Source organism: Poeciliopsis prolifica, unplaced genomic scaffold (assembly GCF_027474105.1).
Source record: "Poeciliopsis prolifica strain line A6 unplaced genomic scaffold, Auburn_PproV2 SCAFFOLD020, whole genome shotgun sequence".
Taxonomy (NCBI): Eukaryota; Metazoa; Chordata; class Actinopteri; order Cyprinodontiformes; family Poeciliidae; genus Poeciliopsis; species Poeciliopsis prolifica.
In genome coordinates, this window is record NW_026562395.1 from 8,580,860 (window position 1) to 8,606,738 (window position 25,879).

At 38.7% G+C, this 25,879-nt stretch overlaps 2 protein-coding genes across 6 annotated transcripts; one reads left to right on the plus strand and one right to left on the minus strand.

The window, feature by feature from the left end:
• Nucleotides 1–84: 84 nt before the first annotated feature.
• mcm9 (minichromosome maintenance 9 homologous recombination repair factor) lies at nt 85–13,384 on the minus strand. Of its 2 annotated transcripts, XM_055044633.1 has the most exons (15): nt 13,323–13,384; nt 12,444–12,623; nt 11,729–11,891; nt 11,280–11,386; nt 10,576–10,782; nt 10,364–10,445; nt 9,151–9,351; nt 8,940–9,065; nt 8,555–8,674; nt 7,277–7,451; nt 6,484–6,686; nt 6,138–6,341; nt 5,731–5,813; nt 3,872–4,017; nt 85–3,174 (listed from the first exon to the last, which is right to left on the minus strand). In XM_055044633.1, the coding sequence occupies exons 1-15, from the start codon at nt 13,323–13,325 to the stop codon at nt 2,310–2,312; spliced, it is 2,865 nt and encodes a 954-aa protein (XP_054900608.1). In that variant the 5' UTR covers nt 13,326–13,384; the 3' UTR covers nt 85–2,309. The 2 variants fall into 2 exon arrangements, with proteins under 2 accessions (XP_054900608.1, XP_054900609.1); XM_055044634.1 differs by lacking the exons at nt 85–3,174; nt 3,872–4,017; nt 5,731–5,813 and having other exon boundaries at nt 6,158–6,264.
• A 555-nt stretch (nt 13,385–13,939) lies between these two features.
• cep85l (centrosomal protein 85, like) lies at nt 13,940–24,911 on the plus strand. Of its 4 annotated transcripts, none has more exons than XM_055044496.1 (13): nt 13,940–14,498; nt 16,680–16,838; nt 17,221–18,065; nt 19,402–19,487; nt 19,880–19,997; nt 20,068–20,235; nt 20,334–20,486; nt 21,270–21,424; nt 21,550–21,667; nt 21,744–21,794; nt 22,220–22,402; nt 23,801–23,939; nt 24,183–24,911. In XM_055044496.1, exons 1-13 carry the CDS (start codon nt 14,450–14,452, stop codon nt 24,350–24,352), a joined length of 2,394 nt encoding a protein of 797 aa, XP_054900471.1. In that variant the 5' UTR covers nt 13,940–14,449; the 3' UTR covers nt 24,353–24,911. The 4 variants fall into 4 exon arrangements, with proteins under 4 accessions (XP_054900471.1, XP_054900472.1, XP_054900474.1 ...); XM_055044497.1 differs by having other exon boundaries at nt 21,273–21,424; XM_055044498.1 differs by having other exon boundaries at nt 13,941–14,498; nt 22,220–22,327.
• The last annotated feature ends 968 nt before the right edge of the window (nt 24,912–25,879 follow it).

The following is a 25,879-nucleotide window of genomic DNA, read 5'->3' on the forward strand; positions in this document are numbered from 1 at the left end:
TTATTGTCTGTCATCTTGAAATTTATCATTTACTTTATTACCACACAAATCTATTCAGATTTGCCTGACTGTGCATCATTTACAAAAAGAAAGGACATATTTAAGTACAGCTAGGCCTGTCATGATAACAAATTTTGCTGAGTGATTAATTATCTCAAAAATAATTAAACAAACAATAATATTGTTTGAAGACCTTTTCACACTGATTTAATGGAAATGACATTATAATGCATACACTGTCCTGCCAAAGTTGGATACATTTTATTTTCAAAAGAACACTTAACACCGGAACTGATGCACAAAATAAACAAAACAACCAAAAACAAAAAGGATTCTCAGTCTCCATTAACAAAAAATTTACTTGAATAAAACTAAACTACATGAAGCCAAAGTGGAAATAAATACTGCATTCAACTACAAGAGTGTAGATTATGAAGTCTGTAAACTATATTGCCCTTCTGTAAATCATTAACTTTAAATAGAGATGCCTGGTTTTAAAATGAGTTAACTGGACTTGTAGCCATTATTTTGTGCACATTGTTGACGATCGAACCGGATCGAACAGTTATACCTAGGATTTCTGTCGGCTAATGTGTGATCTCTCAGGTTTTGAAAATGGACCAACAATTGACCCACAACTCTTAAGATTGTGTAGTGTGCGCTGGGCATTACCCTAAGGAAATGAGTGTCAGTGGAGAGCACTGGAGTTGAGTTTCTTTTCACTCAGTGTCATCAACAGAAAGAGAAAAAGGCTGTTAGAAACAATAAAGCCGATAATTAAAATTAAATTTCCATAAAAATCTTTGGCAAAATCATGACAGGACACTTCAACCACCTTGCCTGCTGGCAGAGGTGGTTCTAGTCTGTTTGGTACCCTCCCCTTGTTCCCACTGCACTGCACCTGACTGCAGTGGTAGACTGGGTGGGGTGGGGTGGGTTGGATTGGGTGGTGTAATGCATTAGCAGCTTCATCAGAACTCTTGCTGCAGCATTTTAGATTAGCTGAAGGCTTCTAACTGCACTGTGTGGACTTCCTAATGGAAAAGAGTCAGCCAGCCTTGAAGTAACAAATACATGGATTAGTTTTTCAGCATCGTTCCAGGGTAGGATCATTCTAATGTCGGCGATATCTCAAAGATGACGAAAGGAAATCCTAGATTCTTGTTTAATAAGAGATTTAACTGATATATCCTGGTAAAAATAAAAATAACCAGAAGTAAATTACACTATAAGAGGCCAAATTAATCCCATCCAGGTCAAGTGATTGTGTAACACTTTCCTCAGACTACAGAATTGAAATAATTACATTTAGAATATTCTACAAAGCCTGAAGTAACAGGCTTTGTGCTGTTACTTGTGCTGTTGACGAACATATCAAAAACTATATTTGTTTATATGTTAGCAATGACTTTTCTCTGTCATTATTTAATGTTGTTGAGATATTGTACCCAATAGTCTCAAAGTAAGTCATTTTATTTATATAGTGCTTGTCACAAACATAAAATCACAAAGCACTGTACAATACAAATTAACCTTAAAAAAACCCTACAAAACCACCAGAAGAAACGCAACAGAAAGCTAAACAGTCGCTTAATATCATAGGAAATAAAGAGACTCAGTAAAGGTCCTCCACCATTGTGAAAATTATAAAAAGAAACTGAACATAGAAATAATGCTCCTAATGAACCCAACACCTATTTATTCTTCAATGTTTTTCTACTTTATGTAGAAAGCTGACATCTTTGCAGATAGTGTCTTCATATCACTTCAGTGACAAAGACAAAATCAGAAACTGGGATTTAAAGATCATTCAAGCTTTATTTTATTTTTTTTGCCACTTTCCTGGCGATGTCAGTTGACTTTATTTTTGCATTAATGCAATAAAAAGGTTTTGCTTCCTTGAGCTGCAGTAAGGAGTCGATATGAAGCCGAAAAGGCACAGTACAGACATGACTTTCAAATTCTTGATGGTGTTATGAAAATTTTAAATGTCTAAATTAAAATCAAACATGGCTGTCCAAACATGGCTGTCTCAATTTTTATGTTTGATTAGAGCAAACGTGTTAAGCAACATTTCCTCATCGGTCAAAAGAAGAAATCCAAAAAGAAAGTTCAGAAGAAAAACTTTTTTTCTTTTTCATTATTTTTCACAATTCTTTCTCAAATGAAAGCGATTGATCAGCCTCTGCTCAAAATTTTAAATACAAAAAAACAAAACATGTACAATTCCTCTTGAACCATGAAGTTTTTTAAGACAAATAAATAAGCTCAGTTCCTCACTATACCATTTATCCGGACAGTCTTTGACCTCAGGCTTTGGTGGTTTTTGAGATTTCTTGGTTCCAGTCGGTGTCAAGGACGTCACTAGAAAAGTCAGTAAGACCAGAAAAAGAAAAACCTGAACGGAACGGCTTAGACCCATCATTATGTAGTGGTGGGCCCAGATTAAAGCATTTCCTTTTCCTCATGTTCACCTCACTGTTGCTTACAGGTTTTGCATGTTGGTTTGGAACATGAGAAAGGTCCGACTGCTTTAGTTCGCACTTGGACATTTCTGTTTCATGAGGAACTCTTTCCAAATTAGTCTGGGCCGGTGTAGGTTTGGTTGTGCAGTGTTGTGATTCTCCATTATTTAGCTTTTCCATTTGTTTCTTTTTCTTTGCTTGTGGCAAGTCATCGTGACTAGCCGTAACTGACATCTGCATATTTGTCCTTTTTTCTCTTAATGTTTCTGCTTTATTACCACTGTGGTCAGTTTGTTTCCTATCACGGGGTTTGAAAATAAAAGCTGACAGTTTTGTGTGCAGGTCTGTAAATTTTCCATCTTCGACCGCCATCTTTTCACTTAGCAAAACATTATTGTTGTTCTTCTCAGGCAGGCGTCTCTGTTCTTTTTCTATAACTCCGCTTTGCTCTGCTCTCAGTGCTGATGATACTGACCAGCTGTTGTTTGGTGCATTATTTATGTTTTCTGGGGTTGATGTAATGATGGGTAGGATGACATCATCTGGGGACAGTGAGGGATTTGTGGCAGGAAGCTGGTCCAAACAAGTCTTCACTGTTACACAGCTCTTTAGGTCATTGGAGGTTTCAGAGTCTGAACCTTGTAGTTGATGCTGGTCTGTAGAAAAAGACAGGTCACACATACCAGCCTCTGGGGTGTTGCTCCGCAGCCTAGCAAAGACACAACATCCACAAAAATGCATTTTATTATGATATACAAATCTGGGTTTGCTAATTGCACTGCCCACTGCACAAGTGATGAGATAAAAATATACAGTGTTAGAAGCTTCAACATGAACCGCTATATTATATAACTCATCTAACATAATCATAGGTTCTTTCTTCAGCCGTTTTTAAATAAACTTACAAAGTTAAGCACCCAGAACTTAAAAAATAACTTTCACAATTTACTATTCACTTTTTAAAACTTATAGCAAATAATATTTTCTAATATGAAAGATTCTTTGCCAATTTACCTGCATAGCAAGAATATTAAGTACTACATTTAATAATAATACTTTGCTGAGCTCCCTCGGTCGTGTACTACTATTTCGTTTCTTCTTGTACCTCCCTCACCCTCTCCTTACTGTTTCGGTTTGAGTCACACCAAACAGAGACAAGTGGAGTCCCAAACTTTAAAATCCCAAGATCCGCTCTACCATCATCATCCATGTTTACTTCCACAAAAACTGAGCTGCACTGCATGTGGAGTTACTGCGCTCTCAGAAATGAGGGGGCTATGTGTATATAAAATGGTAAAATGACTGGATGACCTGAAGGAGCATATCAAATAAAGTCAAGTCTAGTCAAGGGCACCAATGTGAAAGTTCTTTGCAGCCCTTTAGTCTTTGGTTGATTGGTTGCTCACCTGGCCAGCCGCTCCATCTCATTTTGAAGAAGCTCAGGCAGGTTCAGTCCCTCTAGGAGTATCTGACACTGGGTTTGATACTGCTGAAGGGGGTGGGTGGGGAACGTTGTTAGCAAAGAGTTTACATTTCCCAGCAAAGCACCACCCTAAAGGAAGAATGCACCAGACAGTTAAAGACTGCCACAGGACTGAAAAATAAAACAAGACAATACAACATGGGGGCACAGTCGACACACCATTAGTGTCTGCAACATCCATGTCGCAAAGGACTGCTTGAGTGCAGAAGTTTTTGGCAAATATATTCCAGAGAGGACAGAGTGTCACTGCAGAAAATGCTCAAATAACCCTGACAAAACTGCCAAAGGTCACAGCGAAGGAAGAACACATGAGAAAGAGAGGCATAAAGGCATATACTGCAAATGATATTTACCAACATTATTGTCATCACTAGATTTTCTAATATTAAGCAGCTCAAAGTTTTAATAGTTTGAGCCCACTGTATCCTGGGTATCATTCTGGCATGAGCTCATGACATGAGCAAAACAAAACCATGTAATAACTGCTCAGAACTGCTTAGCAGGCAACATGGCATCTGATGAGTCCTTTCAGCTTACATGAAACTTGGATTTTAGACATGTGAATATAATGTCACCTTCCCTGATTTCCCAAACATCAGGAGATGCATGATCCGAATCATTGTGAACGACTTCCTTTGTTGAAGAAAGTTTTCAGGTTTTAATGAGTTTGAAATCCTCAAATCAACTCAAATGTACATTGCTCTCACAACCAGTCAAACATATTTTAATTTCTTGAGCCAAATTGAGACTCAGCCACATCATGTGACCAATCACTATACCATTTTTCCTTTTTTTTTTGTGAAAACGTTATAATTATAATACTGTATATTTATAAATAAACCAAAGCAATCAAAAAATAAACTAACTAAACTACAAAAGTCCAAGGTCTTTTGTTTTCTGCAGTGTATTCCACAGTAGGGAGAACAAGTATTTTATACTGTGGCAATTGTTCAAATTTTCCAACTGCAAAGCATGTAGAAGTCTGTTATTTTTATCAGCTACTCATCAAATGTGAGTGATGGAATCTGAAACTAATATCCATAAAATCACATTGTATGACTTTTAAGTAATTAATATGCATTTTATTGAATGACATAAGTATTTGATAAGCTACAAACCAATATCAACGCCATCTCTCACAGGCCTGTAAGTTATTCCTTAAACCCTCCTGAATCCCTCATCTAACTACTTGCCTTATAGTCACTTGTTTGAACTTGTTACCTGTATAAAGACACCTGTCCAAATACTGAAACAAACTCCAATGCATAAATAAAAAATACACACATTGACATCTACAACTTTCATTATGAAGTAATTGAGAATAGATAAAGTATCTGTAGATGAATATAACAAAGAGATGAATAATAGTGTTCCCAGTCCTTGAGGGCCACTGTCCTGCAGTTTTTCGATGTGCCACAGGTACAAAAAACGCAGGAATGAAATGGCTTAATTACCTCCTCCTTGTGTAGATCACTTCTCCAGAGCTTTGCTAATCACCTAATTATTCTATTCAGGTGTGGTGCAGCAGAGGCACATCTAAAAGTTGCAGGATACCAGCTCTTGAGGGCTGGATGTTGACACCCCTGCTGTAGCTTTTTAGGTTTTCATACAGCCTCATGTTGGACAGCAAAATATATAAACTGAAGACGCTACAACTGAAGACGCTACAGCCATGTAATGGAAAATACTGATAATGTATCTAAAGATAAGAACATTAAAGAGATTATCATCCAAAGGATCATCACTTATGTAGTAAAATGGGTCAATCTGTTTTCTCCTTACCTGCATGGAGCACTCCATGACTGACACGGCTGTAACGGCATCTTCGATAGTAACAGTCTCTCTGTACATGAGCCGGGCATGTGCTGTGCAAAGTTTAAGAAAGGAGCAGACCTCTGTCAATATATGCAGGTGTTTCACAAATCCTTTCCCCCTTACACTATGGGGGCGATGGCACTATGATGCCATCTGGAAACATGCATATTTTTAAAGATTTTTTCAGATTTCCCTTTCTTTTATGTTCATCTACATTTCTGAAGCACAAGCAAGTGTCTTTAATCATGTCACATATTTCAGTAGCCAAAGGTAAAGGATTAAAGCCGCTGTTTTCACTGACAGTCCACTAAGTTTGAACTTTTGATTGCCATAATGTAAAGCGAAATTGTTTTGGACTTCTGTTCTGTTCTCACCTTCAGCAAGTCTGCTCAGACTCTCCAGCATACGAATAGTTGTGCGGGCGGCACTGTGACCATCTCGTTGACGCTGCAGCTGGTAATAACGAGTCAGGATGCAGTTGGCTTCTTCAGACACCTGAGGCTGAAGGTGTTTAATCACACTAAAATAAGTTTTCATTTTCTCCATGGACCAGAGCCCACTGGCATCAGCTGGAGTTCCTGAGAAGTCATGGGGAGACATATACTGATACTGCCTGTAATGTATGTCAGATTAGAAGGAGAAATATAGCATGAATATCATCACAGATAACTAAAAATTATTCAAAACTAGATCGAAAAAAAATAAAAATTGTACTCCTACCTCGGTCCTCAAGAATAAAAGAAGAGATGATGCGGTCCCACTCAACATTTTTGGTGTCCAGCAGAACCAGAACCAAGTCGAACCGGCTGAGCAAAGGACTGGCCAGAGCCACATTCACAGAGAGAGGCTGACTGGGATCATACTGTCCTTTGGGGTTGGTAGCTGCCAAAATGGTGGTTCGAGTATTTAGCTTGCACACCATCCTGTAATAAAGATTATGAGTCAAGAGATGGACACAAAAAGTGTAAATAGATTTTATCTACACATATCCCATGACAGTATCATTTGTATTCAACCATAATTTATACTCCAGTTTAATTAACACATCTATCTTAATTGTATGGTGCCCACATGGAGAAAAGAAAAACAAAATCCTGATTTACTTTTGCTAGATTCTGCAAAAGTTTTGAGAAATCCCAATTTTTTTCTTCTGCAAGATCCAACGGGACATAATCAAGGTGGAAATTGTCACTCGCCATTGACCAAGTGAGGGTAGATGTATGAAGTTGCCAAAGAGACTGTAGCAGAAAAATGTACAGCAGATAAAGTATGTGTTCCACACAAAATTCAACCGCTAGAGCAGATTGAGGAGTAGAGAAGGAGGCAGAATTAGCACTACAGGGAATTTGTTGTAATCGATGAGACATAAAAAGAGATGTGGCTGGGGACAGAGAGAGGAACAGGACAGACTAGCTGCTGTCAGCCCAGTGAGAAAGAGTGGAAATGTTCATGAAAAATGAACACTTCATGCAGGGAGGAGAGCAGATGTGTGAGTGAATGTAAATATACATACCCAGCTTTGGCTACGCTGATTGACTGCTGCTCCATCGCTTCATGAATGCTGATTCGATCATGTTCTTTGATGCTGTTGAATTCATCAATGCAGCACAAACCACCATCAGACAGGACAAGTGCTCCAGCTTCCAGGTGCCAGTCACCTCCATCCTTTACTGCAGCAACCGTCAGACCTTCACCAGGACAGAGAGAACAAAAAGACACCAGGAGATTTTCAGATTGGCAAAGTAGAAAATATTCTATCAGAAAAATTAAGGCTCTGAGAAACAGCAGTGTTCAAAAGTATGTTAAAAAGGAAGTAAAGCTCCTTACAACTACCTTAATGTTCAGACGCCATTGCATTGTGAGTTCACACACATTCACACACTGATGGTGGCCTGCCACAGCTGACAAAGGCCAGGCAACTTTACATTATCTCTAACCCTTGTTTTTAAAATGTACAAACTTTGGAGGATTTAAGGGAATGGTGGTAACTCTGGAACCTCATGGTTGGATTGACATCCTAAAATTTGGCTGGTCATGTATTCTTACTGATCTATGACCTCTAGCACGTAATAAATAGTATGAGAAATATTCCCATGCAATAATAGATTAATCACCGTGCTTCACAGTCTACTGTGACTGGAAGTCAGCATTCATTTTCCACTGACAAATGGAAATGGTTCCCTTCAATCAAAAGAAACAAGCAAGAAATTTGCTTTCAAAAGGCCATAAAGTTGAATAAGTTCTACTTAGATCAACCACTGTGTTATTGGCAAACTATAATCTCTTCATTTCAACAATGCAACTTTGTGAGGGCTTCCAACAACAGAAATCCCAGTTTGTTTGTTTTTTGCAAGATCCAACGGGTCATAATCAGGGGTGGAAATTGGCGGGTGTCAATTAAATACACAAATACTCAAAAGTATTTGTAGACCTTCTGTAGACCTAGGGTCTATCATTAGGTAAGAACTTATCATTTTCAGGTTTCAGAAATACTTTATTTATGCCAAAGGGCAACTAAATATGAACTCAAATCAGGCCAGACTGCCAAACACCGGCACTACCAGGGCATCTGACCAGCAGCGGGAAGGCAGGTAAAGTGTCTTGCCCAAGGAGACAACGACAGAGGTACAGTAGATAGAGCAGGAACTGAACCGGCAACCCAGAAATTGCAGGACAAACTCTTAAAACCAGCAACATCAGTGTAATAGAAACCCTGCTTATAATGTTTCTATAAAACACTATAAGCAGTGTTTTTCAGAAAACATTGCTAATGATGTGGAAAAATTATCACCTGCACTGGTTGATCCAATTCCTGCTGTAAGTACAGATCGGGATATTATCTTGGCTGCATATTTCAGAAACTGAGATTTTCCTGTACCAGGATCACCAACCAGCAACAAATGGCATTCTCCTGTGAATTACAAGAGACATCACACAATCACATTTTGTTATTTTTGTGTTTTTATGATGTAAAGCACTTTGAACTGCCTTGTTGCTGAAATGTGACGTACAAATAAACTTGACTGATTAATTTTTTGTTTAAATTGTTTCCAATAGTAATGAATTGAAATCAAGACTTAAATATGGCTTTACAAGGAAACTCAGACATTTTACAATGAAATCAATCATTCTGATACAGTCATGTGCTGATTAATGCAAACAAAAAAGACAAATACCTCTAACTTTGGTCCCAGAAGAGTCTATTCTCTGGACTCCACCCACCAGCACCATCGCCACAGCTAGCTTAATTACATACATGCCAAAAACCTGCGGACATAGGCTTAACAAGATCTCATTCCTACCTACAGAAAGAGATGAGGTCAATCACAAAATGCAAGTTACCACAAGAAATGGAAAGATGTTTTGTCAAAGGGCAAAAACACTAACCAGCCAGTGGATTCTGCTTGTAGCTGTCCCAGAACTCTTCAAATTCTTTCTGAATATCTTTTACCATCAGAACAGCAGCAGTCTGGTGATTATTTGCCTCTATGTTGTTAGCTCTGAGGACTAACTCCACATCACAGGGGGAACCATCATAAAGGGGCTTCCAGCGGAGATACATTACACCATAAACCGTTATGTCATCTCCTGTAAACATATATTTTAATGAAAAAAATACTTCACTTTCTTCTGAGTGAAGTTTTTTGAATTTGAATTTAATAATACATACATTTATTGGGTTATTTTGGTTGCAAAGTTGACACGCATTTGAAACACTTGTTGTGCAGACAAGCAGGCTGGACTGTGGGTGTGTGTGTGTGTGTGTGTGTGTGTGTGTGTGTGTGTGTGTGTGTGTGTGTGTGTGTGTGTGTGTGTGTGTGTGTGTGTGTGTGTGTGTGTGTGTGTGTGTTTACGACAGGTCTACAGGAGGAAACCCACTTCAGCCCCGTCACACTCCAGGAATAAATTCATCAGAGACTACACAATGCAGGATAGCTTAGGAAGAAGCAGGGATCATCTGTCTTCAGATATCCTCTTATGAGGATATCCAGGTTCAGATTTCTGGATATCCTCATAACAGCATTAGATGTTTGGGCAACTGGCTTACAAACAACTGAGCTGATGTCATTTCAGAGTTGGCACCAATGGAGGGTGGAGGGGAGCGTGTGCTACTACTGCTCAGATAACACTAGTAATTTATGCAAGAAGGGATCAGAGTAGAGCCGCTGCTCCTCCACACCGAGAGCCAGCTGAGGTGCACAGACACTGGTTCGGATGCCAGTGAGGTGTCTGGGACAACATCCCAAAGGAAGGAGAGTCAGATGAAGACCCAGGACATGCTGGAGCGACTGTGTTTCTCAGCTGCCTTGGGAACGATTTGGGATTCCCCTGGAGGAGCAGGACCAAGCGGTTGGAGCCAGAAAGGGAATGTAGGCCTGTTAAGGATAATGCCCCAAGAACCCAGCGCTAAATTAAGCAAAAGATAATTAATAGATATTTTTGTTGGTTTATTAAAGTGCCAAAAGCACTAAGTAATGTAACTATGCTCCAGATTTCAACAGTTTCTTGCACTGAATCTGAAAATTTCAAAACTTGTTAGGAGAAAATGTCAGTCTTTTGTTAGATGTACTTTACAAATCCTTTGGCTGCTGATTCATACCTGATTTACAGCTGTCAACCAGGTCATCCTCCAGCACTACCATTAAGGAACGAGGAATACTGCCCACTGACAGCCTCTGAACCTGTTGTAAGAGAGGGTAATTTCATTTTCTAATGGAGATTTAAAAGAAACCTCTAACTGGTTATTTTAACAAACTTTAAACTTCATTTTAACAGAAATAAAGAAAGGAGTTATATGCTAATGTTCCATACTTGCTCTTGTATCTTAATTTCCTGGTAGTCCCTGCAGACAGCAGGTTCTGACCCTCCAGAGAGACAGCTGAAAGTAAAGGAATTACAGGCAGCAGGATTTGGGCAGCCCACCGGCTGGACGAAGGTGTAGAACTGGTCAAAATCAGCCTGCACCTTGAAAACATGTCGGCACTTTGTACACATGTAATCACGCTCAAACTCCAGAACCTAATAAATACAGAACAGCAAAAACACAAAAAGAACATCCCAGCATTTATTTATGTGACTCCTCTTACTATATTTGTAAATCCTACAAATGTTTTAACTTTGGAGATATGTCAGATGTTACTTCAATCAGGAGACAAAAAGAGACGATTCATCCATGAACGACAACGACTTTTTCCTATTATTGTAGGACCAAGCTCAGCTTCTTTCTGAGGTTTTTGTTTTGGACATTTAACAATGGGTACTTTTCAGTTCTGGATGTGTTACTTATGAGAACCTTTCCCACATGTGGACAAAACTGTTGGTATTTCTGCATTTCAACAAATTACCAAAATCAAGACCATTTTGGATTGGATTAGGAGACGAAATGACAGACAAATGTTGCACCAACAGTTCAATTTGCTGAACTAAATCATAAACAAAAAACAGACATCCTGATTCAAGAACAGAGGATCCTTAGATGGACTGTATGTCTGAACAGTTAACATGTGATTTCTTACCTTAGCCACACTAGTACGTATGACAGTACCAGTAACAGACAAAAAGTGACCCACATCTCTGGACCTTGGAATGGTATGTCTGGTTAGTTCCGGACACACTGGCAGACCTGGGATTAAATGGGTTCAAAAAGACAAGAAAACCATAATTGAACACAGAACATCCTAAATTTTATGAGTGCATTTGGGGGAAAGAATATACTATATTTTTTTTCTAAACTAAGAATCAGTAATATTTAATCCTTAACTTCTCCATTACACTACTTCTAGTGCTTTAAAAATCTAACGTTGAATATGCAGAAATATAAATCCATCAATAAGAGAATGAATGAATAACATTTATGTTGTTACAACTGATCAAAATGAGATAAAAATGCAATGCAATGCATGCAATAGTGAGAAACAAAACAGCATAAAACAAGCAGAGCTCGGTCAGCAGCTGGATGTCTGACCTGTAATGCGGGTGTGATATATCTGCTTCAGGCTTCTCTGACCTGCTCCATGTCCTTTCTCTTTGAGAGAAGCCTCATCTGTTAACTCTGAAGCTTTTTTTCGTAATACTTTATCAAATACAGCCAAGACATCTTTTGGATATGCATTGAAATAATCCCCAACCTAAAAAAAGGCAGAAGAATATCAGTGCATTGCAGCATGGTAAGACATGTGTACCCGTTTGCACTAGTTGGCTATGTAACACACAGACTGTACTTGGTCTCTTTTCGAAACCAAAATCAGCCCTGACACTGAAGGATGGACTAAGATTTCAGGAGCAGTTTCAATGGATACCACAAACATCACATGAATGTTAACCCAATTCAACATTACAGACTCAGGAAGCTGTTTCTCAGACTAATACTGGTGTCGTTTTTGCAGTGTAGGAAGGTCTCTTCAGTCGCTTTAGGCAAATTACTCAAAAGTTACTGAAAACAGAACATTGTAACATTTTAAGATTTTTTTAAATCACCAACTTCTGTTCTTTCTGTTAAAAAAAATTATATAAGCACAAGTAGTAGCTATCAACAACTGATAGAAAGTGGATAAGACCAATGCACCAGATCAAAACTGGTCACTCAATGTGTCCTTCTGTTACAAACAAAACTCATATCTAACATCTAAAGGCCATTACCTCTGCTTTAATCAAAAAACTGTAAATTATGTCAACAATACCTCCATATTGGCTTCAAAAAGTGTCATGGCGTTAACCACAACAGAGCGATGAGTGTCTTCATTTACATCAGTACTAAGCTGAAGAATGTCACCATGATGATGCTCCATCAGATAGTTTTCAAACACTCGACCAATCAGGGCCTCCTCCTCAGGGCTTATAAACATAGTGTTGGCTGAGATCTGAAAGCCAAGCAGATGTCAGTGTGCCATGTGGAGAACCTTACATTAGAATTCAGTAGAATTATGATTAATGAGGTACCTTATTACAAAATTATATATCATTAAGGGTATGATGTATCTACTCTAGTGATGTTTTAACTTTGAGAAACATTAGTTTTGTTATTTTATCCTTCTCTACATGTTACAGCAGAAAGGTTATTTTATTATTAAAAAAAAGAACACTAGAATTTGCTTCATAAGAGGATGATCACGTCGGTGTAAACTTGATGCATATAAACAACATTAAATATGCCGTTATCAACAAGCAAACGGCTATGTGTTCGTTTCAACATGTCCGATAAAATACTTTTTGCTCTCATTGTTACACATGACTATAACGTTCTGAACCTCCTTGCGCCTGCGCGCTCTCGGGGCGCGAAATTCCGTCGTGGATAATTACCTAGGGCACGACACCTGGTTCGACAGGACGCGCACTTACCGGTTGTGGCACGTTCAGAAAATTAACTAAGTAACTACGCGGTTATGAATCTTTTATAACCCGTCAATTAAAATTATTTTTCTTGCCCTATTTAGTTAATGGATGCAGTGAGACGGGTCTTGTAGACCTAAGTAGAGAGCATGTGGGTTATTGAAAAATGTTTGCATCACAGAGTAAGAGGGCTCAAACCTGCTTTTAGAGTCATACTGTCTGAGACTTACCATTTCCACGGACAGCCACTGAGCATCATCATTCCGGGGTTTACATTCCGGAATTTGTTTGAGTTCTTCCTCTTCTTCCTTTTCCTGTGTTTTTGGCAGTTGGCAAGAAAACGGAGAATATGCATTACCGCCACCCAGTGGTAGGGAGTGTGGTTCGTGACGATTTAGGTTTAATTGTGGTATCTATGTACACACACACATTTACTATATATATTCAGGAACATGTAGAAATAAGTTGCAGGAAATATTGGACATTCTAATGTAACATAATCTATTGTTTCATCCTTCTCTGTGATCAGAAGAACAACATTAAGTTTTTGTATTTAAAAAAAGTTTAGAATAATACGTAAGAGGATTAGGGCCACTGAAGAAAATGTTTTTCTTCAGTGGCCCTATTTTTTTTTTTTTTTTTCAGAATTCTGACTTTAAAACAAATGTGAACCTGGGAGGGACCAGCTTTCAGAGGGCGAGGGATCTCCAAAAATACAATTTCAGTAACAGAAGAGCAAATTGGTCCTCAATCAAAAGACGTAGTTAGTTTGGTGTGAAAAATGGCGTACGCAATATATCTAGCGTAGCATCAGGGAATCTGTGATCGATCTCATAGTCTGCTAGAGAAATCTGTGGACGCGCATTCATCTGAATGAAAGCCTGGCTCTGCAGTGGCCCCTTCTGAACTTAGTTGGGTCTTTCTCAGTTCATCCTGGATAGAGCCAGGATGATGATGATGATGATGATGATGATGATGATGATGATGATGATGATGATGTCAAGCCTGGCTTTATCTTTTATCCTGGATTGTGTAACGCTATTTTTGTGTAACAGCCCTCAGGAGTTACCATGTCTGCTGCTGCTGGCTGTGGAGGAGGAGGAAGAGAAGGAGGAGTTGATGTTTCATGCCTGCGTTCTGTAGAGGACGTTCAGCTAAAAAGCTGCAGACTAACAGAAACACGGAGGGTTATTTCTTGAAAAGTTACTTCTTAAAGAACATTACAGACGATGGTTTTATTTGTTCTAGATGAAATCGTGTTTTGAGTCGGTTTCCATGTTTTTTTTTCCGGAAGCTGTAATTTCTCTTTTGTCTTCTGATCGGATTTCGGGTTTCATGCTCCCCGACATCAAACACAATGTGGTACAGAAGTGACTTTAAAGCCGGATTTGAAGCTAATAAAGCAGGTGAGAGGCTTCTAAGCATGCTCTGTATTATAATGCTACCAACAGAAAGGCCCGGCTGCTTGGATTTGAGGACGACGATGAAGTTAGCATCCGACTGACTGCTTCCGATTCGGCCCTTGACGAAAGAGCTATTCCGCTGCATTCATTCATTTAGTACCTTTAATCCGTTTAAGTGCTACATCTTGGAATGGTCAGACTTGAAGTGGTTTGTTTTATATCATTAAACAATTACAAAAATATTGGTTTTAATTTATGAAGCCTGTGAAGGGGTGAGTTTTGGCTCTCTGATATGAAGCGAACTTCATCTCCTGAACAGATTTATTTTACATTCTTTGTATGAAACATGATGTTATTCGGTCCATTTTAGGCACCCAAACTTTAAATTCTACACCACAAAAACGTCTAGAAACAATAACTTTTTTAGGTGTATTTGTAAAATGATGTAAAAAAAAAAAAAATCATTTCTTATAAAGTCATAATCAGAAAATTAAAATATTGCATGAGATAAAGAAAATATATTTTAAACAGAAATGGCAGGCTAGGCATTGGCACAGAAAGAGTGACAGTGGTAGGAAGAAGCCCCCCCATAAAATGCTACCCTGGGAGGTTGTCCGTGTCACCTGTGAATACAAACTCTGGCTCCTGCATCTTACCTTGTTGTTATTGTGCTCCAGTTTTTTTTTTTTTTTTTTTTTTTTTTTTTTCAAACATCCTCTGTTTAACAAACCCGCTGGCCCTCCTACATCATCAATTATTGTAAGAAGGTTACTGTTGGTCATAAACCAAACTACATTTACCCTGTATGTTAAAGCCGTTTCCTTTCTCGTCTTTGCAGCTAAACTTATCCATAAGTACAGCAATATGTTTTTTCTTGTGCCTCTGTCTTCCAGTTGATGCGGCACAAGGGCCGGAGAGGACTTATGTTTGACTGGTCCACTTTAGATGACGGCCTATTATTATAAACATCATCTAACTAACTTTATCTAAGACGTTAAGTCAACTCTTTTTACCAATAAGTAGATGACAAACGTCTCCAGTCTGCATTAGCCCCAACAAGACCGTGTAGGGACAGTTTTTTTGTTGTTGTTGTTTTTTTAATATAAACTTCATAATTAATCTTATTTGTTGTTTTCTTGTTTTATTTTATTTTATTTTATTTGGATATTTAAAATGTCTTCCAGTCCCCATTTTTAATGCTCATTAAAATTCATAATCTATTGATCTTTGAGAATATGTTCTTGCATTATTACGCCACTACCAGGAACTTGAAAATGTTCTCAAAATAGCAATGTTGTTGTTTATTGCTATAACTTCTGGGACAATTTAACATCCAGCAAAATTTGTTATGTCAGTTCTACTACCAGCATGTTTGGTGTCCTTGTTTTCTGCAGGACACCAAATATGCAGTCAGAGGAATTACCACACAGTACACAAGTCAGAAAGCTTTCAGTAGTGCACCAGTAGAAACTATTTAGTAGCTTCCAGAGGATCTTGTAGTGTTTACTTGATGTGTTACTTCAAGGTCAGGTATTCAGTGATTTGTACTACGAGAAACTTAAAAATTCTGGTCTCTTTCCACTAATGCACAGACAATTCATAGTGACCAATTAGCTTTTTAATGTTGTTTCTGGATGAAGCTGGAGAAGCCAGAAAAAATATAAATATATTCACCAGAAGAACTCAACATTCCACCGTGCAATTCTACAGAAAATCTTATTTAATGGAATAATAAAGGCAGAATAAACCCACTGTTTATTTACGGTGGAATAAACATGTCAACTCATGGCAGAGATAGATTCATTATCCATCAGATAAGCGTTTGAGATCTGCAATCTTTCTCACACATCTTTTAATTTTCTCTAATGAAAACACTCCTTTGAATAAAGTTACTGCTGCAATTATTTCTTTGTTTGCAAAATATAAATTGGTGACATTTTCTGGGACAAATTATACTTCTTACTAAATATTCCTTTGTATCACAGGGTGTTCCTGCGTTGTTGTCACCAGAAAAACATTCAAATCATTGTTAAAAACTTATTTTTGTGACAGCAAAAAAGAAAGTTGTATTAAACAAACTATTATTTGTCCTGTGTGGATATCACATAATGTATAACCCATTTGTAAGTTGTATGTACAATTTGTACCATACAAATCTTTGACCTTTTTGGTTTGAATTTTCAGGCCCTAGTTGTGGCTCTGGATGGTTTCCAGGACATGAGTCAAGCTGGCACAGCAGTCTGCCTTGCTCTGGAGGCAGGATCTGTGATGGACGACGACAAAGCTCTGTGTCTGACAGCGGCGACACGGGAATCGGCACCTACTGCTCTGACAGTTTGGAAGGTCGATGTTCATGTGTTACTGAAGCTTAGAAAATGAATCTTGTGACTGTAGTTTGATTTGTTATTGGATTTTCACAGACATAAAATGCAGTATCAGACCTTACCTTAGGGTTTGCACATATGAATATAACTTTTTTTTAATGAAAATTCTGCTTCATGTTTGTAATAGCAAAATCACAAATGCAGTTTTAAAAACCTAATCTGTCAGAGGGTAATCTATTCCTCGATCTAACTCGATATCAGTGCTCACAAGGCACATTGTCCACAGCTCAAGGTTTTTTATATTGTCATGCTTACTACACATTTATACTAATTTTCTTCAACTTATCCAATTTATTTGCTTTGATTAAAAAAATACATAAATATGTTTTATGTGTCTACAGATGACTCCTGTTCCAGTGCAACTCCTCTGTCTTCCCTTCTTCTGTCACAGCATAACTTAAACCAGGAAGAGGATGGCGTCCCTTCAGCTCTCGCCACGTCATCTGCTTCGTCTTCACCAAGAATCCTTTTAAAAATGGCCTCTCCTTCCCACAGCCCCAGCTGTTGGAATATGTCTCGCAATATTAGTAAGCATGCCACATCTTCTTTAGAAGCTCCAAGCAGTTTGGACATGAAAGTGCATCAACCCATCAGAAGGTCATCCTCTTTTACCAAGCTGTCATCAGGGGTTGATAAGAGTTCCACAAAGACATCCAGTTACTGTTACAGCCCAAGTGCTGAGGGTTCGCTGGACAGAGGTGTACTTCATGGTTATAGAAAGAAAAGATGGGATTCAAATGTCAACCTTTACCTACCGTTGTCTTCTACCATGAACTGCAGCAATATTCTGCTGAGATCTCCTGGTGCAGAGCCCAGCTATCGCTACAAACAGAGTAATAGATCTACTGGCTTGAATACAAATCTGGCCCCTTCCTCGTCTCATTCTTCTCCAGTTAAATACAGCTTAAGCTGCTCCAGTTTTTATGAGTCGAAAGATTCTGGGAAAGGTCAGCAAATATGTGGTCTTCATTCATCTAGCTGGGGTGACTGGCCGGTGGCTGAAAACCCTGACACAGGCATACCCATTCAGCCAGCTGTTCGAACCCAGATGTGGCTGACTGAGCAGATGGACTACCAGCCCAGACTGGAGAGTGGAAATGAACCTGGTCAGGCCAGTTCACCAGGTACAGAAGACGATGGTATAAACAGCCTCACATTGTCTCCTCAGGAATCTGGATTTAACCAGGTAAGAGGAGAGTTATATTATTGCTGTTATAAAAGAAATGGTAAGAAATGGACTCTCCTGGAAAGTTGTAGTGATGTGCCATGTTTCTGTTCAATTGTTGCAAGTTTTTGCTAGCCTTTCTGTTTGACTACTCTATGTCCAGCATACTTTTCTTTATCTTTAGGTCTTCCAGCAAACCAGGCTAAATTGGAGCCTTCTCCTAAACTTTTTAAACACAGCTCTATTGAACTATAGTGGCGATGTTATATTTCTCTACCATTTGATATTGATAATGTGTGAAATGTGAATCTGAGTAGATCTCGGTGCAGACTGTCCTGTGTTTATTCAGGTGAAGAAGCCAAAGGTTGCTCTGTTCTGTAGTCTGAGAGGAGAATGCAAATGGATATTCACTTTGATCTTCAGCAAGATCTGGGACATTGAGTCGCGCTGCTCATAGTGGCAGCATTTGGGAGTACTGTAGTTCTGTTTCACTGAGGTCTTTCCTTTGTCAAACTTTCATTCCTGCCTTTATAGAGGAAAATTGCTTTTTTGGACAACAGTTTTTTCTTGTTTTAGATTGGATTGATGTTTTTTTTTTTCATAGTTTGCTATTTTGTTATGATGCATAGCTATAGAGCATTGTGGTTTGGATAAGCTGCACAACTGAAATTTGAAATCCCAGAGGAGTTGAAAAGGAGGCCTTATGAATGCAGAGCAGAAACCAAAGAGAAAGACATGGAGGATGTTCAAACCATTTCTTTCAACATGAGATTATTAGCTAACCAGTTGGATGAACCAGTTGGATGAATTTCAAGCCCTGACAGTATAATGCATTTTACTGACACATGTATTCAGCAAAAGTTTGCGGTTGAGCGATTCACTCTGACCATCCAATCAGAGGGCTGAAAACATCTGACATCACTGTGGGCCTTGGAGCAGGTGTTGTGAATCTGTGAATAAGGAATCTGAAAGTTCAACGGCTAAAATAACCATTCTGATGCTAAATTGTTTACTGATTGGTTAGTAACAGAGAATTTAACCAAAAATGCATTTGAAAGAATCAGATGACTTCTATTATGATTTAAATTTGAGTTAATGGACATGTTGAATTTTAACTGAGGATCATCAGTTAAAATCTCTGCATTATTTTTTTCTGGAATAAAGGAAAAATATAATCCAACCCACACTGAGCATTATACTATGTTTTTTCCCACATGTCTAACTCTAAAATCCTCTAACATGTCCTTTTCTTCTGCTCTTTTTTATTGAAAGTTATATATTTATTGATAATTTTGTGAGCATGATGCGATGAGTTGACCACTCTACCAACATGTTTCATATGTTTGTGTGCTAACAGATGCTCATGGAAACTTCCATTCCTTCTAACACTCTACTGAAGGTTAAGGAGAAACTGTTGAGGGAAAGAGAACTGGAGATACAAAGGTAATGCAGAACCCACTGAAGTCTCCACTGGCTCACAGCTTTCACCTGCCACCTTTCACCTCGTTTTAACCAAACGGTTTTTCAGGTATCGGTTTATTTTTGATCATTAGTTGAGGTTTCTTCACGTTTTTTGCCCACTATTAAATTGCTTTCCTGTGTCTTGCTCTTCAAGATTTTTTTGTCATAATTTTTAGTATATTAATACATACTGACAACCTTTATATGTTGCTTCAATACATTCAGTGCTCAGTTTTAACATTTCCCCTAACTGAGTAAAACATAGCTGTTATTATTACGTTGTTATGATGTTGCCAAGAAATTGTAATCTAAAACTTTACAATTAAACCATTGATGATAATCTGTTGCTGACACAAAATGATTTTGTGTTTCAGCCAAAAGCAGCAAATTATGCAGCTGCATGTGTGGATCAGAGAGAATGAGCACAGAGCCCAGCAGGTCCTGGGCAGCCAGAGAGGACAGTTTCATACCTCCATAATTCCAAATACTGAGGTGAGGTACGGTGAAGAATCCAAAGTTAGAAATGTGGTTACAAAACTCACAAACAATTCTTGTAATTTAGGAGTCAGCAATGACGACAGCCAGCAAGCTGCAATCTGATAGGCGATGTTGTGATGAAGAACTTAGTAAGAAGTTAGCAGCTGCTGAACTTGAAGTGCTCCATCTGAACCTGTTTTTTAAGCAGGTCACTCTGAAATATACAGAGGAGATCAGAAAACTGGAAGAGAAGGTATGATTCATAATTTATGTAAAATTTTTTATTACTTTAAATTTGACTTGCGCTTATCTCTGCAACCTGACTGATCTGTCAATTTAATTTGTGAACAGATAAAGACAAGAGATCGTTACATCACCAGTCTGAAGAAGAAATACCAGAGAGAGAGTGAGCAGAACCAAGACAAACAACAACGCATTGAGATATTAGAGAAATACCTGTCTGATCTGCCCACATTAAATGAAGTTCAACTCCAGTCCAAACAGGTATAAACACACACACGCAAACAGAACTTCTCATGGGGACCAGGATTTATCCCCACAACACTACAATGCAAACAGAAATAGGTCTCAAAAATGATATAAAAACCTGGTTCGTTCACACACACACACGCACACACACACACCTTCACACACACAGATATGTTTGTCAGGGTATCTTTGTGAGGACTTTCCATTGACTTCTACATTGACCGTTCATTTCTACAGCTTAACGCTTACTGTAACCATAACCAAAACTCAATTCAAACCTTAGTCCTATACCTAACCCCAAACACACAAACTGCATTTTCCTTTGTGGGGCCCAGGCTTCAGTCCCCACATGGAGCAGTGGGTTCCCAGAAAGGCATATGTATCAGGAAAATAGTCCCTACAAGGGATTAAATACATGGCACACACAGCCAATCTGAAGACACTTCATAAGAGAAGCGCTTTGAGACAACATTAGTTGTGAATTGGCACTATATATATATTAACCAAACTAAGTTGAATATAAGGCTATGATGTGATTATAAATGAGTTTATTGAGGTCAGATGGCAACCACAACACACCTGCCTACAATACAGATGTTCTTAACTTCTATATTTAGACCGAAAGAGACTCTTGTAGATCTTTATACAGCTTTACTGACGTTGCATCGTAGCATGTACATGTTTATAACAGTGCACCAATTTCATGAGTCCCTGTGGATATACACCAACACATCAATTCCTATCCACATACTCACAGTACATAAACATTAAGTAACTAGCCTCTGTTTATATGCTCAGCAGAAGAAGTTAGAGGAAAAAAACAGGCGTCTTGAGATTACAGTGTTCCAGTTACAGAAGAGCATAGAAGAGGGATGTGCATTGGTAAAGAAGAAAGATGTCATGATTGAGATGCAGGCCAAGACAGAGAATGAGATGATGACATCTGTACAAAGGTATGGTGTGACATCATAGATAATGTTTTATTTTGCATGTATTTATCTCACTGTCTCACTTTGTTTATTGTGTATTGGGTTTTTCTTTCTTCTTTTTTTCTTTCTTTTTTTTTCAAATTGGACAGGTTGCGTAAAAAAGTGCAGCAGTGTCTGGATGATGGGGCAAGGCTGCCGGTGCAAGATCTAAAAAACCTTTTGGGAGAAAATTCTCAGCTCCTGCAGCAGCAAGACAACAGCAACATGGTAGCATCACATACAACTGCACAGAAATGCTTACGCTAAACAATTAAAAAATATATTAATCCATCACCTTTCCCAGGTATTAAGGATTCAGAAGGATGAAATTGAGAGACTAACTTCACAACTAATGGTAGGGATATTTAAAATTTACATGTTAGATTCATTTATTACTCTTACTCATAACATTATGACTGTTTGTAACATATACCACAGCTCTCCCTTTTCCCCTAAAGCTAGTCCCAGCTTGATAAGTTTGGGATTTCTCTGAGGAATCTGGTGCCAAGCCAGCAAGGTCTAAGTTTGAATGTTTTGAAGTGAGGTGAAGCAGAGAGGTTGTGGTTCATTGTGTCCAGTGATCCTAGTTCAGAATTAGTGGATTTCTACATAAAAATAGTCTCTAAGATGTTTAAGGGCTTATGTGAATGCTATCTTATAACCATTTCAACTACAAAAGGCCATCAGAATTAGTTGGTTTAGTGATCTTCCTGTATGAAACAAAATGTCAGACTTCTTTGTCCCAAACATAGTTTTCATTTGTATTTTCGTTTTTGATAGGCCACTAGTGGAAGACTGCTAAAAAAAAGAGGTGCCGCTCACCCACCAGTGGGTTGTTCTCAGCAAAAGGAGGAGAACTTGGTCAGCATGCTCAGAGCCTTCTCTCAGGTATCACTCTCTGGAACAGGGGTCTCAAACTCCAGTCCTCAAAGGCTGCTGTCCTGCAGTTTTTATGTGCCACAGGTACAAAACACTGGAATGAAGTGTCTTAATTACCTCCTCTTTGTGTAGATCAGGTCTCCACAGACCTGCTAATGACCTAATTATTCTACTCAGGTGGTGCAGCAGAGGCACATCTAATACGCAAAAGTTGCAGTCCTGCAGGGACTGCAACTTTTGCGTATTGGTCAGTGTTAGAAACTTTAGCTTAGCTTAGTCAAACAAGCCAAACCCCGTTTTATGTTCAAAATCATTTCAAAGCTGTTTGACTTAGTCTACAGCAAAGTTTTAGAAAGAGTCTAGAAATTCCAACCTGACCTGGTCCAACCCATAGACATTGTGTCTGAGGCGGATCCAACTGACCTCTGCTGGTTATATTATTGAAAATGTGCCACTGTAACCCAAGTCTGAGCTGACCATGCCACGGCCCGAGTTCTGAGTCTGGCTCGGGCTGTAACTCTAAGCTCTAGTCTACACTGTTCAATCCCTTTTCAAGTGGATTCCCAAGACATGTTTACCCACATGGTCCCCGCCAGCATTCTGGGTTTGCTGCGACAAAATATCTTAATTTTTTCTAAAGACTCAGAACCAAGACTAAGAAATCAAATGCTTGCCTCAGTTCCCATAAGTGACGGGGAGAACAATAGATCAACGGGGATGCAGGTGGCCTAACGCAAGCTTGGGGAGGACAGAATCTACCTGTGATCTTCAGTATGAATATACTTAAGAGCGAGGGGTTCCTCCTTCTAACTGACAAAGTCAAAAGGAGGAATCATTCTTTTACAAATAAGTCCACTGAGACTGAATGCAATACAGTGTAGAGTAAAATGATAACTGATGTGCTTATTCCTTATGATAAAGTTGAAAATAGCACAAATATATATAGTGGCCTGCTAGTTCAAGCTTTGACTCTTTTATTCTGTCACAAAGCAGGACAGGGTAGAACCTGCAGGCCAGCCTTTGGGTGATGGTAGGCTTCTTGATGAGTCCAGGAACAACTAACTTCTAACCTGATCTGCTGATGCAGTACTCCTCTATAGCCTGAAGGGGGCAGTGGCTCCCAACCCTGGACAACGCTCCACTGTGAAATTGCGTTTATTTCCCTCTTGTCATGAAGTCATATGATTAACGTCTGGTTCATTAAACACTGATATTCATGAGATGCTTTGCATCGACCATTTGTGGTTGTTCAGAGGGCAGAATGTAAGGTGGGAGCTTCTGCACAAACTTTTAGATTCAGCTGTTATTCATCAAGTCAAATTTCTTTTTGTTGTGCGTAGTCATGGTTTCGTATATCAGATTTTATTTAATTTTATTTTTTTGCCGTACATAGGGCCAGTCTGCTGAACATGTTCTCTGTTGTCATTGACCCCAGTTATGCTCACACTGAAACATGAATATTTTATTTTCTCTGTTTACCAGGACAAAGACAAGTCAGAAGTGGATGAACTATTCAAAGAGATGTCTTTGTGTCTTCTTGACCTGCAAGGTTTCTGCAGCATCCTGGCCCAAAGAGCGCAGGGAAAAGAGCCCAACCTCTCTCTGCTTCTGGGAATGAAATGTAATGCGCTGAAAACAAACAGTCTTCGCTCACTGCTGAAAGCAGTGAGCGAAGCTCCTGACTGTTTATGTTGAAAAGAAGGAAGAAATGTTGAAAAGTGAAGTACACGGTTGATATGTTTCAATCATATTTCATTCATGTAAAATGAGCAACCAGTTTCCTGTTTCTCGGAGTGTAGACGGTATGGATGTGTTACTGAGATGGTGACCAAATGTCCTCTGCTGCTCTGTTGTGTCCGTCCAGCACTCAGCGTCTCAGCAGAGGAACAGGAGCACCAACTGGCTGGAGGAGAAGAGGAACCGAGCTGTAAGCTGCTCCAAGTCGGCCTACTGAAGAGAGGAATAGATGATCTGAGGAGAACTGTAGCAGAATACTGTCCTCAGTATGTGGCTCCAAGTTGTGCCACGCAGTGAATTCTTAAACATTAGATTCATCGAATCTCTAACGCTATCTCTAACGCTATGCTTGGAAAATGAATCCTACTATCTGTCACAGCTCTGAAGGATTTGGATGTGTCTGAAGTTTTGTAACAACTGTTGCCTCTAATCCACTTCAGACCAGAGGCATGGCACTCAATGCGAGCTGAGCAACACCATCCATTGCTCTACTCCTCTGACATATGGGATCTGATGCAGTTAATAAAATGTTGAGAATGGTGACACTAACTTGGCTTGGAAATTAGGATATTACTTACGGTTATATAAGAATAAAATTCAAAGTCCAAGCAGAACTTTCTACCTGTTCATACTATGGATAGTCATATTACATCCACTCAAAATTTGCGAAGTGGTGTCCTTCCTGCTGCAGAACATGGCTCACTATGGAAGATACGCTGCAGGTTAGTAACAGCAGTGGGTCGATTTGGTCTCAGACTTGGTTCTGGTGCTGCTCACCACAAGGCCCACTTCACTAAACTGTTTTTATAAAATAAACCATCAAACATCCAAGTTTACATTAAAATATGTACAGAAATTTTGTGTGTGTGCCTTTTTGGGGAGTTTAGTTACTGTTTGTCTTTTTTCCAACTTCAAAATGCTTTTAATAAAAAAGACTGAAACTTGAAAAAATACAAATATTAATGAAACAGAAATGAATAATGATAATGAAAGTCAGGATTATTTGTAGAGGACATTTCAGCAAAAACATTACATTGCATTGAAAACATACCGTAAAGAGAAGCAATAAAAAGTAGTAATATAGATTACAAGTTAGAAGCAGCCACAAATAAATGGGTTTAAAGAAACTTGGTGTTTCAGAAATTTTGTCTTCTGGACATTTGTTCTAGATTAGAGGAACGTAAAAACTGAATGCTCCACTTGTGGTTTTGGTTCTGGGGATGCAGAAGACCTGAGAGGTCTGGAAGGTTGATAAAGCAGACCTTAATTATATTTTGGTGTCAAGCTAAAACCAACTAGAGTATCTTGACATTATTCTGTCAGCTACCAGGAGCCAGTCCGAGACCTTTAGAACTGGGTGACGAGCTTCATTTTCCTGGATTTAATGAAAACATTGTAAAGTTCATCATGATCATCAACTGACAGCTGTTAAACCTTGTGCAACTTTCGACAGATGTGCAGCAGTCTGGTACGTTTAATAACTCAGTGCTGTCTGTCAGAGGTTTAAAAGCACCACAGGAAAGTCTGACAATATTCAGAGCATAAATTAAATTACAGAAAGTTGTTTTCCAAAAACACATGCAGTATTTATCACAATGCTCTGCACCACTCTACACCAAAACATTAAATCAGTCAAATTTTCAAATTCGACAATTTTATTTAACGATTCAGTTGAACTGCAGTTCAAAAGTACAATCCAATACTCATCAGTTAAATTTAAGTAACTCACTTATTACTTTTGTCGGTTTCACGTCATTTCAGTGACCACTGTGTTCTTTCTGAACATTGATAGGGAGTTAGAAACTTTTTTCTTTTGTGTAGTAC